This window comes from Culex pipiens, chromosome 2, assembly GCF_016801865.2.
Source record: "Culex pipiens pallens isolate TS chromosome 2, TS_CPP_V2, whole genome shotgun sequence".
NCBI classification, from domain to species: Eukaryota; Metazoa; Arthropoda; class Insecta; order Diptera; family Culicidae; genus Culex; species Culex pipiens.
The window spans coordinates 86,081,810-86,100,398 of NC_068938.1; the positions used below are offsets into that span (position 1 = coordinate 86,081,810).

Here is an 18,589-nt window from a genome sequence, read left to right on the forward strand (position 1 = left end):
TTAAACTAAAAATCTTAATATGTGCTGATATGCCAACATTAGGTGCTTGACGGAATTAAATGCAGTTCCCCTAGTTGTCCCCTGAGATTTAATATATATAAAAAAAAGTTTTTAGTTTTGTTATTTATGTTCTATGCGCATACGACATTTTCAAAAGCAACGCGCTTAAAACTTGGTTCGATCTTGGTTCGATTTTGACTTCACTCGCTTTATATGTGGATGACAGTCGTGACGTAGCCGTGGTTAAAATGGAGTCAAGTTAGGTTTTTTTTTGAAAATCTTCCTCCAACTCTTCTGAATTGATAATGCTCCAAATAACATCACTTGTACCAAAAATTTGGGAAAATAATGCTTCCTTCTTGTTGCATTACATGGAAAAATATCCGGATATCCGTAAATTTCGGATAATATCCGTATTTTCGGAGCTCCGGATAGTATCCGGATTATTATCCGGATTTGGATATCCGGATATCCGGAGTCCGAAAATATCCGATCCGAAGTCCCAGCTCTAATTCAAAATGGCGGTGAATATGACTGTTGAGAATATTTATTTGGTGATGAAACATGCAGTCAACCACTCAAATTTGATTAATCTAGTTTCTGTGAAGAGTTTCGAATAGGTAATAGAACTTCGGATAATCAAGTTTGGTCAACATTATAATATGAATGGTTTGAAAATAGGATTACTGTTTTCACATTTAAAACATCGTCAGCTGTGTGCTATCTTGTGACATAGACCTTTTTGGGCGAAAATGAGTTAATGACGTTTTGCTATACTTAACAAACACTACAAGATGCTTTAACCCGATTTTGGAAACTCGCTTCCGTTTCCCGGATATCGCAATACACACTTGTGACATAGACCAATTTATCATCAAAATGATTGTGCACACTTGTGACACGTCATACATGTTGTTGGAAAATGTGGAAAATTTTTCTTGTTTTTCACTAATTTATGTACACACATACTTTCTAAAGGCAATGCAACCTTTTGTTTATAAAAATAAACTGATTAAGTCGATTAAACCATTGATTTGAATGGGAATTCTGTGCACACTTGTGACACGTAGTACAATTTTACTTTCGAAACACACTTGTGACACGTGTTTTTCAGATTTTTGTTTACATTATTTACTGTATCTTTCAACTGGTGTAACCAAATTAGTTGAAACTTGGAGCGTTTGTTAAGCGATAGTATACGAACCGATTGCTTCAAAAAGTTTGGCTCTATCATTCATAGTTTTGAAATTATTTACCAACAAACTTTAAAAATCGATTTTCTCGAAAAGTACTAAATGGTCGTTGTTACAAGATAGCACACAACTGACGACATATTGAGATTGGTTCGCTTAGTTATTATTTGATTATTTTTTTGTTTCAATTTTTGAATTTAATGAAAATTGGATTACCTACTGGTAGATACTTAAAATATTTTAATCCCTTAACTTAAGTCACACTTGTGCCACTTGAAGTAGAAGTGGTGATTAAACAGCTCCCACTTTGCAAACACAGGTGTTATGCGGAAGGATGTTCTGATAAAAATGGCATTGATTTGATAACGTTGTTTGGTTTACTCTTTACAAGTATATTCATTTCGGGCTTTACCATGCTGTAGGGTGTGCCACAGTGGTAAATTCAGTATTTTTAGACAATTTGTTTGCTTATAGATTTGAAAAAATATTAAAATGCACATTTCCACAAAACTTTTTTCTAGTGCAAATTATAATAATTACGACAATAAAATTTCTTTTATCAATTACAAGTATATTGTCACGTCATCCACGCCGTGAAATCCAGTCAGTTCCACAGAGTTTTTTTCTTCTCCGTTTTCATTTATAGCGGCGAGACTTGATAAGTACACAATTTCGATGCACGTAATGCGTCGAAATCAGGTAGCAATAGATCGTACAGATATCCGCGGCACTTATTTTATAAAACTCTTTGCACTGCAGTCCACAGTTCTTGTCGGGTGTGGGCCGGTGTAGTAGCTACAGTTATTCCATTCAAAATGACTGCCGAAGCTTCGTTAAAAACTGGAGAACCGCTGGTTAACTGTTTGGCGGTTGCTTTCAATACCATAAATCACGTGTTGATAGGTTACGTTACGATATATTTGTCTTATGTATCCTACATGAACGGATTTGGCAAGTTGTTCACGTGGCACATGTTTCTTTGTACTATTGGAGTAAGTTATGACAACCATAGTGAGCATGTTCAAGTGATGAGAACAATTGTTGTTGCAGTATCAATTCTTCATGGCAGAATCCTTCCTAACGCTGTACAGTGCCAATTCTTGGACAGTTTTGTACGGCAACGAAGTGAAACGGCGCTGGCACTGGGTTCTGCAGGCCGTTGGATTTGTGGCGATCTTTGTGGGAGTCGGCCTGGAGATTTACATCAAGGAAGATAACGGGCGGGCACACTTCAAGTCCGACCACGCGATTACCGGTATGAACTGGTCGGGTTGTCTCGATAAGTGACAGTGTTATCAATGAGTGCCTCTGATTGTTTTAGGATTAGTCTCAATGGTGTTTTTAGTGCTGTCTATGATGAATGGGCTGGCGGCGCTGTACGCGATGAAAATCAAACACCTAATCAAGCCTATTTATATCAAGTTGTGCCACTACCTGACCGGAATTGTGGCGTTTGTTATCGGTAAGCAGATGTCAATTGCAAAGAAGGAGATTTCCACCTTTGATTAATTTAACTTATTTTTCGGCAGGAATGGTTTCCCTTATGCTGGAATATTCACCACGAAGAATGCAGTCGAAAGAAAATGTTAACATGTTGATCTCATTTTCATCCATAACTATCATTCTGACTTTAATTGGTGTTTCGAAAACCATGTTGAACCAGTTCAAGGGAATGATGAGTTAGACCACAGAATAATTTATTGTGTTTGAGGAGAGAACTTGAAAAGCAATAAAGAAAACAACCAAATTAGATCATCTATCATGCCTCGCCTTTGTTGGTAATAAATCTTATCAAACAAACTGTATTTGAATTGGTTTTTAGTTGAGAGCATAAGAAGAACGTGCAGATGAATATGTACAAGTATTTATTCATGTTAGTGACTTTGCCGAAGAAAAATTAAATCTATTTTTAAATACCTATTTTAAATCTTCAAATTATGCAATTAACAATTATACAATTCTACACATTATGCAATTATGATATGTTGAATCATTCCACAAAAGGTTGAGACCAGTAAAAAGCAGTAAAAAGTTCAGATGAGCTTATAGAAAGGTGTTTCACATTTAATTTATGGAGGTTTTCAAATTTGTTTAGGTTGGAGTTGAATTCCGTTTGAAACCCTATTCATCGTTTAACACTGCTAGAGATCAGGAACACGAAAAAAAAGTCGAGAGCTGGAAGAATCTGCGACCAACGTGGACTGGAAAACTTGATTTTCGTCTAAGGAGGATGCTGTTTCAAGAGGTTGTTGCGGAGTAAATTTTTTAATCCTGCACGTCCAATTTGGTTACTGCGTTCTGATTACACTGTGCACTGGGTCAAAACTGTTTTTTTTTATTCATTTGATAAAATTGTATGTCTCCCCCCCCCCCAGCCTAATTCCCATTCTTTAATCCCATTTTCTCCCTAAATGTTTATTTATCTGCCTAATTTAATTTACACTTACACACCACATCATAACTGAATCGGAGCGTTTAGTACGGTATGTCCACGCATTCTTCCTCCCCTGTTGATTCTGTGAAATGTGATCCGTTCACATAATCTATCTCTGCGGATTGGCAATACATTTTTGGGGTTATTCGGATGAATTGTAATGTGCAATAATTACATGAAAGGACTTGGGACTTAATCAATCCTCAAGTTTTGTTTTGATTTGCTAAGATCAAATTTGATCAAAGGAATAAGTTGTGATAACCTTTTTCAATTTTTTTATTTGATAAAAGAAAAGTCATTCCAACATCTAGATTTTATTTGTTTAGATTATCCAATATCTGGAATTCATTTGCTCAATTTCCTTTAAAAAGTAAAAGTTGAGTTCATTAAAGAGCAAAGAGATATTTTTTTTTTAAATTTCATGCCTACGTTTTTTTTTAAGGATTTGTAAAGATGTCTCGGCCACAGAAATTACAGATTTGATCAAATCGAGTTCTGCAATATTCTAGAATCATCTTAACTTCCTTACAAATCTTTATAAAAAAAAAGAATCGTATCGATTGGTTGTGTTACGGTCGAGATACATCGCGTTGAACTTACTGTTCCGACTTTTTTGGGGGCCTGAGTTTCGGAATGTTAATTGGGCCAAACCGTCATTTGGGGCGAAACGGGACAGCTGTTTTAGCCTTGATACTGCATAATACAGTAGTTTTTCAGTAACTGGGCGTTGTTTAGCTGTCAAAAAACCAAAACAAACCGAGCTGACCGAGGGGTTATTGGATGCAACAATCATGTTCAAGAAATAAAAACACTTTTTTCAAACTTTTATTTAATTTCAAGTCACAATTAAAGAAATATGAAAAGTAAGCATTGTAAACAAATTTGAGTAACTTTTTAAAATAGTGCGTCTATTTTTTCAATTTTCAAGCTTTTAAGTGCTCTAAACAGGTAATGACTTTTTTTTCCAAATATCCTTGATCCACCCTATTTTTTTCTTTCATCGTTCGAGCACGAAATAAAACACACCCAAAGTTTATTCAAAACGAAACTATTTATTCACGCCTTTTTCCATTAAAACCGTATTTTTACATTTCAACGACGGGCAAACCACTAAAGTGAACGCATCTGATCTTGATCTGTTTACGCTGGTTTATCATGGTACTACACAAATGCCCTCACACTGTTGTTAACGTGTTTTTTTTCTCTTTCCATTTATTTTTTTTTTCGTTTGTGTTATCTTTCTGCCATTTTGTCGTGTCGGTTTGCCACGATTTTTGTGGTTGTTAATACTAGAATTAAAACACCGTCCGGTTGGCGGTTGATTACAGTTAAAATATTAATTAAAATTTAGTTTAACGCATAAATCACAATCTTCGTCTAAATTTTAAGATTAAATTTGGCCGAAAGGGGGGGTTTTGTAATTGCAATTAAAAACATTTTCTAAACTAGTAATTTTTAGTTGTAAATATACTGCTTCATTTCGTTTGTTTTATAAAAATAAATTAAAACTTTTTGATTGCTCAAAATTTAAAATTTTTCTAGCTATGTTTTCCACTCAATAAAAATCACATTTTTTGTTTGGATAAATAAAACTTTTTGCTCATCAAAAAAAGATAAAAATTGTTTTGCCTCGAGAATGCAACATTGCTCTTACAGTTTTCCTCAGGTTGTGTGTCTTGGTTGTGTCTTATTAAAATTTTCTAAAAGATACAGGTTTGATATGTGGTAGGTAAAGTAAAAAAAAGCTGTAATGAAACAGTTCAGATCAACAAACAGGCTGACGCTTATTGTATGTACATTAGTATGGGTTGGTACTATTGTCTATGTGTTTATTTTTGTTTTATTTATTTTTCCTTCTCGATTATATGCTATTCTTAACTATTGCTTGTGCTGTCATTACTATAGATGGGAATATTTTGTAGATTTTGTTTGCTATTATAATTGTAGTTGAAGCATCGAGTAGTAGTGATAGGTTAAAAAAAAGGTTAGAGCATAAAAAGTAGACAATTTGTAAACAAATTAACACCACCACCAATTAAAAATGTTGTTCACAGTTATACCGGCTATGGAATGTTACTTTTATGTCGTATAAGTATGGAAATAAAAATCACATTTACTTGAGCTTATGTTCTGGTTGTTCGTTATTGATTATAAGTTATTCGAAAATGTTATCTTGTTGCTTGCTTCGTTTGCTTCTACAATAAAACTATATATCAAACAAAAAACGTAATCATTAATGCATAAAAACAAATCCGTTAAATTAATAAGGAATTTTCACATTTTATGATTCCAAAAAGCAAGCACGAGACCAATGTCATTGTTATACAAAGAGCAATCATAGCAAAAGATGCACTTCTTGGAATACAAATATCTTAATCGAATTTTGATCCTACATCAACTAATGTCTACTCAAAAACACCACGTGCCCTGCTGTTCAACTGTTGATATTGCTGCCAACGTTGAGCTGGTTGTGCGCCATCTGGAGGATGTCCTTCTTCTCCTTGGGGAACCGCAGTTCTCGTCCTGCCAGCCGAGCAGTCTCTAGTTCTCTTTCGGCGATCGCCAGCTCCCTACTCAGCAGTCCGGGGTTTTCGTTTTCCCGCTCGATCCAGTCCAGCGCCATCTGCTGGCGCATTTCGTCGTCCAACGAGCGGTTCGAGTAGTGTGCGACCACCTCCTGCCGGGAACATTGCCTCTCGCGCATAGCCTTGAGCGAACCGTTCCAGTGGAGCAGCTGGAAGACGGTCATCAGCTCCTGGAACTCGAGCATCGTTCGACCTTTGTTGGTTTCCAGCATGAACCTGCGAGAGTGCGAGAAAATCAATTAGAACACATTACAAGACTTCACACGGTTCGCAATCCCTTACCTGAAGGCACCGATTCCCGTGTCCGGTCCGTCCTCCTCTGTGTTTTCCCCCTTGAAGGACGCCCGCGCCTCCAGGACCGCCTTCTCGATGAAGTCATCGCTGATCCGGCGGGACGGATGCTCGTTGAATACGGAATTCATTAAAGCTATCTTGGCGGATGATCGTCGGGCTTCGGCTTTAGTGGGACAATTCTGTAACAACAAAAGTGGAAGAAACGTTGATTAGTTATCAACTGCAACTCAATGCAATCCTCTAAATTTGCACTACCTGAAAACTTCCGAAACAGCTGCCGCCGGGCAAGGTGACGTAGCAGACGTACGGTTGACTCGTGGACGGGATCGATTCGTATATCACAAGGGCGCCATTCTTCAGGTCGGCTCCCCGCGCTGCCTTCATCTGCCAGAACTCTTGCAGCGCCTCGACGACATTGACTGCAACGAGAAGGAGGAAAATATCGGGTTAGTTGTGAGGAAATCTCATATAATGAAGGTGAGAGCTGCTGCTTAGTAATTTTATTTGATTTGATGTGATAACCAAACGGGGCCACAAGGATGACCTATGTTGCGGTTGCCAAGAATTACAGTAAAAAAAAGGGGGTGGTTGGACGCGAACAAGCAAAATCACTCACGGTGTCCTCAGGAGAAGAGAATCTCCTTCCGACAGTAATCTGCAGTGCACTGCTTAGTGACTTAAAAAATATAATCCCAACTTAATATTTTAATCATATCTACCAGACTTTTTGCCTTTCTCCTCTTACTGAGGAAAGGCTATAAAATTATTTGTAAAATTAGCTTCCTAATTAGACCTCCTAGACTCACCTTCACGTGTACATATCTACTCAGGACAAAGCAAATGTCTGTGTGTGGTGGGACCGCTATTGAATATTATAAAGTTTAGTTAAGTTCTTCAAAAGAGACGCTAAAAAAAATTTGACATAAGTTTCTATGATTGTTAAAAAAAAGGTTGGTTTTTGCCATGTTATACATTTTTAGAAAGGTTATTGAAAGATCTTTGTATGAGCAATCGAAAAAAAATCCAAAGTGTCCAAACGATCGAAGATCTGACAACCTTATCAAAAATTAAGGTTATTTTTGTGAATTACACAATTTTAGAGGCGGATATTAAATATTTTGATGAATAACTAGAGCAACAATGCGACCCATTGTTCGTTGCGTAATCAAAGGACTTTTCCAATGAGTACAAAAAGTTGCAAAAACTGCTAAAACGCTCAACCAAACTAAAAAAAGGGATATCTGACAACCCTACCAAAAATATATCATTATGCACGGCGTATTTTTCAGGGGGGTAGTATTTTTTGAGAAATAGCAAGAAAACTGTCATATACATATGACAGTGTGGAACATCCCCGTTCATTTGCGGGGTGAACGAAAATCTTTGGTCGGGAAAAATCAAAGTTATCCTCATTTGAAGTTTTTGAACTTTTTTCCTATGGGGCGAAATTTCGTCTATTTCAATTTACTATTGTTATAAGTCTATATGGGCATGATTTATGGTTCAGATCATATGATTTATTATGGGAAATGATGCAAGGAACATTTTTCCTGAAGCACGCAAAGTGATTGAAAATAAGGGAAAAAAGTTATAAAGGTTTTATTGAAAACTTGGGAGATTTTCTGATAAAATATCACACCCCTTTTCCAAAAAACACAATGTTTTCAATATTCAGATCATTATTTCGATGAATTCTTTTTTGAGAAATGTTTGAGTATATAAATCACTACAGAAAAGTGTAATTGGTTGGGTTTAAGCTCAACTGTATGTCACAATTATGAATTTTGGATTTCACCGAATCAACATATTTTTGTGAGTTTTGGTTATAAAATGTACCGTTTACATTAAATTTTCACTTTTTATTTATGAGTACATGGTCCACATGATATGTTTTGTATCTAATTGAGACATGCAGTGTAAATACAATCACAGGGTTTCTATTTCTATGCCTTTTGTTAATTTGTATTTCCATTTGGGCTATATTATTTGTATTGAAACTTCAGAGTTGAACTTGCAATTATTGGTAATAACATAAATATTGCGTAAAAATCATTAAAAACTTTAAATGTATGTAAATCTATTAATTTAATCTCAAATAATAGAGCTTAACATACTAAACAAGTCAGGCATCCAAATTTGAAACAACGAACAATACAACAATTAAATTGTTTTGCTAAAAAACACACAAATAATTGATCTTTTTATTCACAGTGGCAGTGCGTGGCCGAATGGTTACGCTGTCCGCTTTGTAAGCGGATGATTCTGGGTTCGATTCCCATCTGCTCCAACTTTCCATCGGATGAGGAAGTAAAACGTCGGTCCCGGCCTTGGTTGTAAGGCCGTTAAGTCATTCCAGGTTTAGGAGTCGTCTCCATGCCATAAGTACAAAGAACACACCAAACCAAGCCTACTCCGGTGGAATCGCTGGCGGCGATTGGACTCTCAATCCAAAGGTCGTCAGTTCAAACACTGGGGTAGAAGGTTCCTTGGAATAGAAAGAGGTTTGGGTGCTCTCCCCATTCAAGCCTTCAGACTCCCAAGTTCGAGCAGAAACTTGCAATTGAGACCACAAAAGACCTGGGGGTCGTTAATGTGGATGGTTTGATTTGATTTTGATTTACAATATTATCACTTTACCTCAAAATAAGTACGAGATCTCTTGTGAGGTTTAATAAGACTAATACAAATGTGAAAATCTTATTGAAACGGTACATTTCATAACAAAAACAAACAAAATATGTTGATTCGGTGAAATGCAAAATTCATAAAAGTGGCTTACAGTTGAGCTTAAACCCAACCAATTACACTTTTCTGTAGTGATTTATATACTCAATGGGCCTAGAAACATTTCTCAAAAAAGAATTCATCGAAATAATGATCTGAATATTGAAAAAATTGTGTTTTTTGGAAAAGGGGTGTGATATTTTATCAGAAAATCTCCCAAATTTTCAATAAAACCTTTATAACTTTTTTCCCTTATTTTCAATCACTTTGCGTGCTTCAGGAAAAATGTTCCTTGCATCATTTCCCATAATAAATCATATGATCTGAACCATAAATCATGCCCATATAGACTTATAACAATAGTAAATTGAAATAGACGAAATTTCGCCCCATAGGAAAAAAGTTCAAAAACTTCAAATGAGGATAACTTTGATTTTTCCCGACCAAAGATTTTCGTTCACCCCGCAAATGAACGGGGATGTTCCACACTGTCATATGTATATGACAGTTTTCTTGCTATTTCTCAAAAAATACTACCCCCCTGAAAAAGACGCCGTGTATGAGGAAGGTACCAACCAAAGAAAGGGTCAACCTATCAATTTGATAATTTTTATTTGAATTTATGGTTAGATTATTTTTATAGGGTAATTCTCCGCCAACTCACACAGCAGTTGCCCCGACCCCTCTTCGATTTGCGTGAAACTTTGTCCTAAGGGGTAACTTTTGTCCCTGATCACGAATCCGAGGTCCGTTTTTTGATATCTCGTGACGGAGGGGCGGTACGACCCCTTCCATTTTTGAACATGCGAAAAAAGAGGTGTTTTTCAATAATTTGCAGCCTGAAACGGTGATGAGATAGAAATTTGAAGTCAATGGGACTTTTATCTAAAATTAGACGCCCGATTTGATGGCGTACTCAGAATTCCGAAAAAACGTATTTTTCATCGAAAAAAACACTAAAAAAGTTTTAAAAACTCTCCCATTTTCCGTTACTCGACTGTAAAAAATTTTGGAACATGTCATTTTATGGGAAATTTAATGTATTTTTCGAATCTACATTGACCCAGAAGGGTCATTTTTTCATTTACAACAAAATTTTTCATTTTAAAATTTCGTGTTTTTTCTAACTTTGCAGGGTTATTTTTTAGAGTGTAACAATGTTCTACAAAGTTGTAGAGCAGACAATTACAAAAAATTTGATATATAGACATAAGGGGTTTGCTTATAAACATCACGAGTTATCGCGATTTTACGAAAAAAAGTTTTGAAAAAGTTGGTCGTCGTCGATCATGGCCGTTCATGGTCACCCGCGACAGACACGGACGACGAAACAAAGAGAAACGCAAAAAGTAACTTTTTCAAAACTTTTTTTCGTAAAATCGCGATAACTCGTGATGTTTACAAGCAAACCCCTTATGTATATATATCAAAAATTTTGTAATTGTCTGCTCTACAACTTTGTAGAACATTGTTACACTCTAAAAAATAACCCTGCAAAGTTAGAAAAAACACGAAATTTTAAAATGAAAAATTTTGTTCTAAATGAAAAAATGACCCTTCTGGGTCAATGTAGATTCGAAAAGTACATTAAATTTCCCATAAAATGACATGTTCCAAAATTTTTTACAGTCGAGTAACGGAAAATGGGAGAGTTTTTAAAACTTTTTTAGTGTTTTTTTCGATGAAAAATACGTTTTTTCGGAATTCTGAGTACGCCATCAAATCGGGCGTCTAATTTTAGATAAAAGTCCCTTTGACACCAAATTTCTATCTCATCACCGTTTCAGGCTGCAAATTATTGAAAAACACCTCTTTTTTCGCATGTTCAAAAATGGAAGGGGTCGTACCGCCCCTCCGTCACGAGATATCAAAAAACGGACCTCGGATTCGTGATCAGGGACAAAAGTTACCCCTTAGGACAAAGTTTCACGCAAATCGAAGAGGGGTCGGGGCAACTTTTCCCGATTTCGTGTGAGTTGGTAGAGAATTAACCTATAGTATTTTTATAGTAATTTATAGTATGATAGATTTGGGCTCCCTAAACTCACCCCAATCGACAGAATTGAATTTTAGTAAATTTCCTGCGCAAGAATAAAATTGTAAATTTCGAGTACAAATGATGTTTTATGCTAAAAACGCTTATATGCCAAGAATTTTGAAAATTCGTCACTTTTTGTTCACTAAAATGCAAATATCTCGGCTATGCGTGGACATAAATTGAATGTTAAAAAAAGCAAAATGATCTCCGTAAAAATCCTATAAGCTGAATGCACTAGTTTTGGCTGCAAAATTTTCTGGCTCGTTTTGGGAGGTGATTTTTGAAATTTTTTAGCTAAAAAATACAAATTTTTCTCCTTAAAATGCCCTGCCATGCCCGAATACAAGCTTTTATGGACTATGTCTGTACAGGAATTTGTTCAGGGGACATTAAACTATAACTTGAAGCCCAAGGCGACCAAATTTGAATGACTTTAGTATGATTGTTACGCGCATTTCTGAAAAATACTCGAAAAATGCCCTTTTTTCATTCAAACTCCGCGCGCGAGTTGTAAACCATTTTTGGGAATTTTTTGTTGTATGAAAACATCGTTCCTGACATCTTAATCTATCATTCTAGGGGTGAGCACCGAAGATTTGACAACTTTTCATTTTTTTGGGACGGCCTAGTGGAGAACAATGAGACAGCCTGGATTCTGGGTATATACTAAATTTTGGTCAAACCTAATGAAAGGACATTGTAGCCCAACTCAACCCCTATGGAACGTCGAAAGAAATTTGAAGAAATATTAGTTTTGGTGTAAAAGGCAGCCTACGAGCAAAAAAGTATTTTTTGTCCATAATTTACTTTTACACCCCAGAATCAAACATTTATGAATAACTCTTCAAGAGAGCGTCCATAACCAAAGCCACTATAATGGCAGACGTGTATCTAGTAGACACACCTTTCCCCCAAATATGAGCCTGATTGGTTGAAACCAAGTTGAAACTACGTCTTGTGAGAGCCATTTTATCATTGTTCCCCGTGTCTCATTGATGACTACTCTACCCTATACACCTGTCCAGTTGTTTTGCAATTATTGATTTCCAAGATTTCTAAGCATTGATAAAAATTTTATTTTTGCAAGAAAAAAACGTTTTTGCGGTGCTGTACATTGTACTTTCATAAAAGTTCAAAATATTTTTAGACGAGCCCAAACATGCTAAATATGATTATCAAAGCAGAAAAGGGCATTTGAGATTGTTCTCAGTTGATTAGACTTCTATTTCCATTGAAATTTTGATGTTTTTTGAAAATAAATGTTGCCTTCTGATTTTTCGGACCAATTTTGAAGGGGAGCCGCCATAAACTTTGAAAAAATATTAGCAACGGCCTTATTGTATATAAAAAGGAATTGAGGCTTTCCACTTTTGATTAGGAGATTTGGTCAACTGCATAGGCATTGGTTCTAGTGACAGATTATATTTATTTGGTATAGTTTTTATTTCCGAAATACAGTGGAACATACTTGGTTCCCATATCTAAAATTAAAAATTCTATGCTGGTTCCATCAACTCAACAACATCTCAAATCGTGAATGACCATTGAAATCAAACGATGCCATACCAAATCCAGAAAAAAAGGCGATATGAATGGGTGTGTTAAACACTACTTTCGGCAAAACTAAGTGCAAAGCGAATCCAGCGGCAGCAGTGAAGCCCTGACTGCTGCCTGTTGTGCCCTGGCCGGTAATTTCACGGACAATCATCAAATATTTACCCTGGGCGTTTATCCGACGCTTTGGAAATTTCGCTTCGCCCATACAAACAACATAACCCTCTCCCCACACTCACTCCAACCACCTACAAACACTCCTCACACAAACGCACCCAACCACCCGCAAACTCCAATACCAACTCCTCTCCTCCTCCCTGTTTCTGAGCTGACGACGGAGACTACTGATTTCTCGGGACTAGGCAAATTATGAATTCTCCTGGATGAGCCTTTTCGGGCCAAATGTCCGAGGAGATGTGGGTGGTGGGGTTGTGTGAAGAATCCGGGAACGTTTCTCTCAGCGCGAGTCCAGGCGTGAGTGAGCGTGGCGACTGGGGGGGGGGAGTTACATACGAGAGAGAATAGGGCCGGGGGCTTGGGGGCATGGAGGTTCCAATTGCATGGTGACTCACACAGGCTGATGACGCATCATGCGGGCTTGCTCCTCCCCGGTTACCGGATTCTGATAAGCTGCGTATCCCGTCTGCGAGTCATTGTTGCTGATCATGGATCAGCTGTCGTTGGCTGGGTAGGGGTTGGTGGAATCAGCGGATGGCCAGTGTACCGAGGCAAAGAGCTTTGATTGGAACGTGCCGGTGATATGGAGGTTTAGTGGAAGGGTGTTGGTTTCGTGTTGATCTGTTTGGGGACTTTGGGTAATGGTAGGCTGGTTTAATCTTTGTCGTAAATGGCTTTTGCTTAGCACTTTGGTTGTCAGAGGGGGGGAAGTGACCTGGGTTATTGACCCCGATACTTCTGTAAGGGTGTCTCAAATCAAAAGTTTTAGAATCGTTATGTGAGATTTGTTTTTAAACTATTTGAGCTGGGGGGATTATAAACGCCTTTTTTCTGATGGTGTTTCAAAGGGGGATGTGGGGTTTTGCTGCGTTCATCCGTGAAGTTATGGGTTGGGTGGGTTAACGTTAACGCGTCTTCATGAACTTTGTAAATGTTTTAGTGGTGGAATGTGGTATTGTGAATATGACACGACTTTAGTAATGGTTCCAGTCAATCAATCTCGCACGAAATATTTTCTAATTTTTTAGGGTCGTTGAACTTGAATTTGATGTTGAAAATAAGAAAATAATAGTACACGAACATTTTTTTTTCATGAATCTGAAGTTCCTTTAAAACCTACGGATGATCAAATAATAAATCGAGGATATTCGAAGCTTCGGATAATCGAGTCGGGACTGTACGTAGATATAAATTTTTCCATAAACTTAAACATTGTACCATACCAATACGATTCTTTCGAACAAGAAAATTGGTTGATGATTACTACTGATCCTGAATTAATTTGACAATTGTTAAAAATTTAGCTATTATGCAATAAAACAAGCATTTCTTTTTTGACATTGAATATCGTCTTAATCGAAGGTACTAGGGTACCGTTTCGACAAATCGCTTATAGAACGATTATTTATCCAGACATTTTCTTTTTATTAGAATTTCAACATTCGCAAGAATTTGCAAGCCCAATGAGCGCTCCCATATCGAAGTTGACTTTATAGCTGTTGGCCACCATTGCTAGTACCAACCACTAGTGTCTTCCTTTTTATCTACAAGGACTTCGCCGCCCTGGGCTCCTAAGTGTATGAAAGTATGGCACGGAGCGACGGCGCCGAATACCCATATTTACACAAAGAATTTTAGAGCGCCCGCCGCGGGATTCGAACCGGCGACCTCTGGATTGTGAGTCCAGTGCGCGGTCCGATTGATCCACACGGGCGGGTGCTCCCATATCACCGACGGGAAAGTTAAGTACTGAGAATGCATAAAATTGGCCAAATATGTGTCGCAAAATGCACTACTCACCAAAACAGTTGTTTTTCAATCTGAAGTTTTAAAACAATTTTAGCCTTAAAGAATTTTGTTCGTCGTAATTTTTGTTTTGCTGAAATTGTCAACTCAAGAAAATGCATTTTCAATTGTTTGTTTTTTTTTGTCTCCTTTGGGCTTTTTGGGCCGATTTTGAAGATCTAAACCCAGTTTTGTAGCAAGAATAAAAAAAAAAACAAATTTACTGAGAAACTTGTTCTAGGGGAACGATATCTAACTGCAAGGTGCCTCTAATGTTGCAATATCAGCACTTTGACGTTCAATTACAGCTCATAAAAAGCGTTTTCAACTGAAATCGAGTGATAAAAAGCTCAATAGGAAGTGAGCAAGCAAGTTTTTATTAACAGATTTACAAAATATGTTGTTAACATAGTTAAAATAAGCAAATTGTATGGAGTAAGGAGCGAGTGCTTAACCTGCCAAACATACGAGAATTTCCCCTACAAAAGATTCCTAAAAATCAGTTTTTTAACTCTGTTTCAATAAGCCTAAAAACATTTTACTTAGGCACTAATTTTATCTATTAATAGTGTAAAATTGTCCAAAGAATCCGATTATGCAGTCCAAAAATCAAATCAAATTATGCGCTCTACAGCATTGCCTTGGCGTTCTCGATTACGAGATTCCTACTCGAATCTAGGTGTCCGAAGGCTTGATTGTTGAGGCAATTGCAAACCTCTTTATACACCTAAGCTTCCATCCACCCCGGGATTCGAACTGACGACCTTTGGATTGTTAGTCCAACTGCCTACCAGCCACTCCACCGAGGCAGGACCCAGGGAGACGACTCCTACACCTGGACTTAGCTATCGACCTAACCTCTAGGTTAGACCGGGGCCAACATTTACTTCCCTGTCCGACGGAAGGCGTGATCAGACAAATCTCGTCTCAAAATTTGCCACCGGGACCTTCTGGGATCAAACCCAGGCCGACTGGGTGAGAGGCAACCACGCTTACCCCTACACCACGGTCTCGGATTATGCAGTCCGTTTTTCGATAAAAACTAAGGCCGTTGCAAATATTTTTCAAAGTTTATGTTCCCTCCCCCCCCCCCCTTCAAAATCGGTCCGAAAAATCAGGGGGCAAAACAAAAATTTTCAAAAAACTTCAAAATGTCAAGGGGAATAGAAGTCTAACCAACTGAAAACAATTAGAAATGCATTTTCCTGCATTTAAAATCATAATTAGCATGTCTGGGATCGATCAAAAATATTTTTAATTTTTGTGAAAATCCAATGTACAGCACCGCAAAAAGTTTTTTTTCGGCGAAAAAAAAAATCTCTTCAATACTTGCATATTTTGAAAACTAATGATTGCAAAACAACTGGGCAGGTGTAAAATGCATTTTATAACACATTTTTCATTCAAATGTTGAGACCATGGCTTGTAATTTAAATTTTTATATTTTTATATTTTTTGTCCCCCCCCCTCTCGACCCTGACTAGAGAATCCAGGGACATAATCTTCAAAAAATATTTGCAACGGCCTTATTTTTATTTAGAAAAACTTGAAACATTGAATCGATAAAAATAATCATTTTTATCTTTTTTTCCTTAATTATAATTAGCTTCTTCAATTTTTCAAAGTAAGTTGCGGACTATTTTTCGAGGGTTAGTTTGTATTAAATTAGTATTTTTTATTTGAAAAAAATGCAATAGGGTTCTAAAGCCCTATGTAAATTTTAATGTATTACCGTAAAAAACACTATTAACAGTCAAGACCCGAAGGAAAAAAATCCCGTTACAGTAAATTTGTAAAATTTATATCTCATGCGAAAAGTTACCAAAACTCAAAGTTTTATAGTTTTATATATAAAATATTAAAAGAGTACGTTTTCATAAAATTTTAATTTTACTGACAACATTTTTTCGATTCATTAACTATGGTCCCCTTGGAACGAGCTGTCAAGTAGGACCCTTTCTCCCAAGAAGGGTCGAGGAGTTAATTTTTTTTTTTAAATTGATTTGGATTTGGATGACTCTATTAGCATTTGCTTGTTTATACATGACATTGTAATTCGTTTAAAAACAAAGCACGGAATATGTTCTCAGCTATTCTGTGGATAATGGGTAATAGGAAGAGCGAGGGCTAAAGACTCCTGATACTATGGACTGAAATAAGCTGTATCAGCATAATCCATGTCTGATGCAGATTATACTTTCCCATAATTTCACTGACGGCTACCGTGTATCGGGTTGGACATTTATTTTTCCAGATAAGAAAAAAACAAATTCAGAGCATTACATCCTAATTTCTCCCACATAATCTTACCACCGTAATCTCCGTCGTCGTACAGCGCCGGAATGTGCGGTATCGGCCAGATGGGTTCTTCCGAGTAGACCATCATATTGAAGGCAGCGTGTGTGTGTGTGTTCGCCCTTTCCGGAAGTGTTCCTCCGTCACACACTATCCACCTCGGCAGACGAGAAAAAACGTAAGCCGTACGCTAATTTTGGCGAGTTCACGACACACAGTTTTACGAGTTTTACCACAAGATGAATCACTACCACACACCACAAGACGTCTCCACAAACTTGTCTGTGTGTGTGAATGTATGTATGTTTATTGTGCGGCAATGTGCGCTGCCCCTACTTTATAGGTTTGCCTTCTTTGTTTATTGCTTTTCCGTTCGCTTCCTGATCTTTTCTCCTCGATTGCTCTTTCTCTCTGGACTCTTTTTTTTCCTACTCTGTTTTATTTAACTTTTGTTTTGATAATGCGCTGCTGTGCTACCACACGAAGCTCCCGCGGAGAAGAGTTGGCCCCCGAAGATTCACCACCACCGCGAGAGGGCCAATCTCGAGTTCTCAAATTTCACCGCCACCGCCGTCGTCGTTTCGAGTTCGAAGGGGGGTTCGGGTCAGTCAGTCACTGCTGAGTTGTTGTGTTTTTTTTTGTTTTGTTTAATAGCTCAACAAAAGTAGTTGAAGCGCTGCTGCCGTTGACCATCGGCAACCGTTTGCCGTTGTTGTCTTCCTTTTCTTCGTGCACGGAGAAAAAAGAGTTCCTAAAATCGTGAACAAGCGTTCATGAAAATGGGAACCACGAACAAAGTGTTCAAATTCCATGGTACGTTTTTCGAAATCGTACCATGAGATTTGAACACTTTGTTCGTGGTTCCTATTTTCATGAACGCTTGTTCACGATTTTGGGAACTCTTTTTTCTCAGTGTGGGGGCACACTAGTGTTGGTTACCTCATCCCTCGAGCCCTCGTCTGGCTTCTTCGTCTGACTCAACTCGTCTTCGTCTTCACCACCTTCTTCGTTCGGCTTCTCCACCTTCTCCTTCAATGGTTCATTCAGAAGATTAACGCTTTCCGGGTAAATCATCACACGAGGAGAGGAGCACCGCAAACGGCTCTCTCTGTCTCATCCCCCCTCTCCGGTTGCACACAGCTTCCGCGGACACACCACTCACTCACTTGGCTGGAGAGGATCTCTGGAAAATCGCATTTTTTTATACTTTCAATGTTGTATTTTTTTATTTGGATAAAACTTTTTCGATATGTGCGACCAACGAGCGCTTTTCACTCAAATCTCTCTAAGTGTGGCTTTTAAATCTAGATTACTTTTTCAAAACAACCAATGCGCCATGGGTTTCTTATGTTTTGAAAAAGCAAGCGAGAATTCATATAAAGAAAAAATATTTTCATCATATTTTATAAGCAATGTAATTTTTCAAAATCGAATCAATTATTTATTTAAACTGAGTTACTCGTTGTAGCTTTTCCACAATTTCTATTTTTTGTCTTTCTATCCTCTTCTA

The 18,589-nt window shown here is 37.4% G+C and overlaps 2 protein-coding genes and 1 long non-coding RNA gene across 4 annotated transcripts in view; 1 reads left to right on the forward strand and 2 right to left on the reverse strand.

The window, feature by feature from the left end:
* The first annotated feature begins 1,945 nt into the window (after positions 1 to 1,945).
* Positions 1,946 to 2,949, forward strand: LOC120419779 (transmembrane reductase CYB561D2-like). Its single transcript, XM_039582612.2, has 4 exons — positions 1,946 to 2,185; positions 2,244 to 2,448; positions 2,515 to 2,655; positions 2,723 to 2,949. Exons 1-4 carry the CDS (start codon positions 2,009 to 2,011, stop codon positions 2,875 to 2,877), a joined length of 678 nt encoding a protein of 225 aa, XP_039438546.1. The 5' UTR covers positions 1,946 to 2,008; the 3' UTR covers positions 2,878 to 2,949.
* A 1,709-nt stretch (positions 2,950 to 4,658) lies between these two features.
* Positions 4,659 to 18,589, reverse strand: part of LOC120419808 (protein limb expression 1 homolog) — a 128,353-nt gene continuing 114,422 nt past the window's right edge. Inside the window, exons 1-4 of one of the 2 annotated variants that reach the window (XM_039582646.2) lie at positions 17,095 to 17,805; positions 6,762 to 6,925; positions 6,495 to 6,685; positions 4,659 to 6,428 (exon numbers count right to left, since the gene is read on the reverse strand). In XM_039582646.2, coding sequence (XP_039438580.1) covers positions 6,062 to 6,428; positions 6,495 to 6,685; positions 6,762 to 6,925; positions 17,095 to 17,170 — 798 coding nt within the window. In that variant the 5' untranslated portion in view covers positions 17,171 to 17,805 and the 3' untranslated portion in view covers positions 4,659 to 6,061. Of the gene's footprint in view, positions 6,429 to 6,494; positions 6,686 to 6,761; positions 6,926 to 17,094; positions 17,806 to 18,589 lie in introns of those variants that run through there. The other variant, XM_039582645.2, reaches the window with a different exon arrangement.
* The window catches only part of LOC128092878 (uncharacterized), an 18,634-nt gene continuing 18,030 nt past the window's right edge, over positions 17,986 to 18,589 (reverse strand). The window contains exon 3 of the long non-coding RNA XR_008212063.1: positions 17,986 to 18,262. This is a non-coding gene — a long non-coding RNA (uncharacterized LOC128092878). The remainder of the gene's footprint in view (positions 18,263 to 18,589) is intronic.

Coding starts and splice junctions, on each gene's coding strand:
- LOC120419779 (XM_039582612.2), top strand. CDS start 2,009: ATGACTGCCGAAGCTTCGTTAAAAACTGGAGAACCGCTGGTTAACTGT. Junction 2,186..2,243: donor TGTTTCTTTGTACTATTGGA/GTAAGTTATGAC, acceptor TTGTTGTTGCAG/TATCAATTCTTCATGGCAGA. Junction 2,449..2,514: donor GTCCGACCACGCGATTACCG/GTATGAACTGGT, acceptor TGATTGTTTTAG/GATTAGTCTCAATGGTGTTT.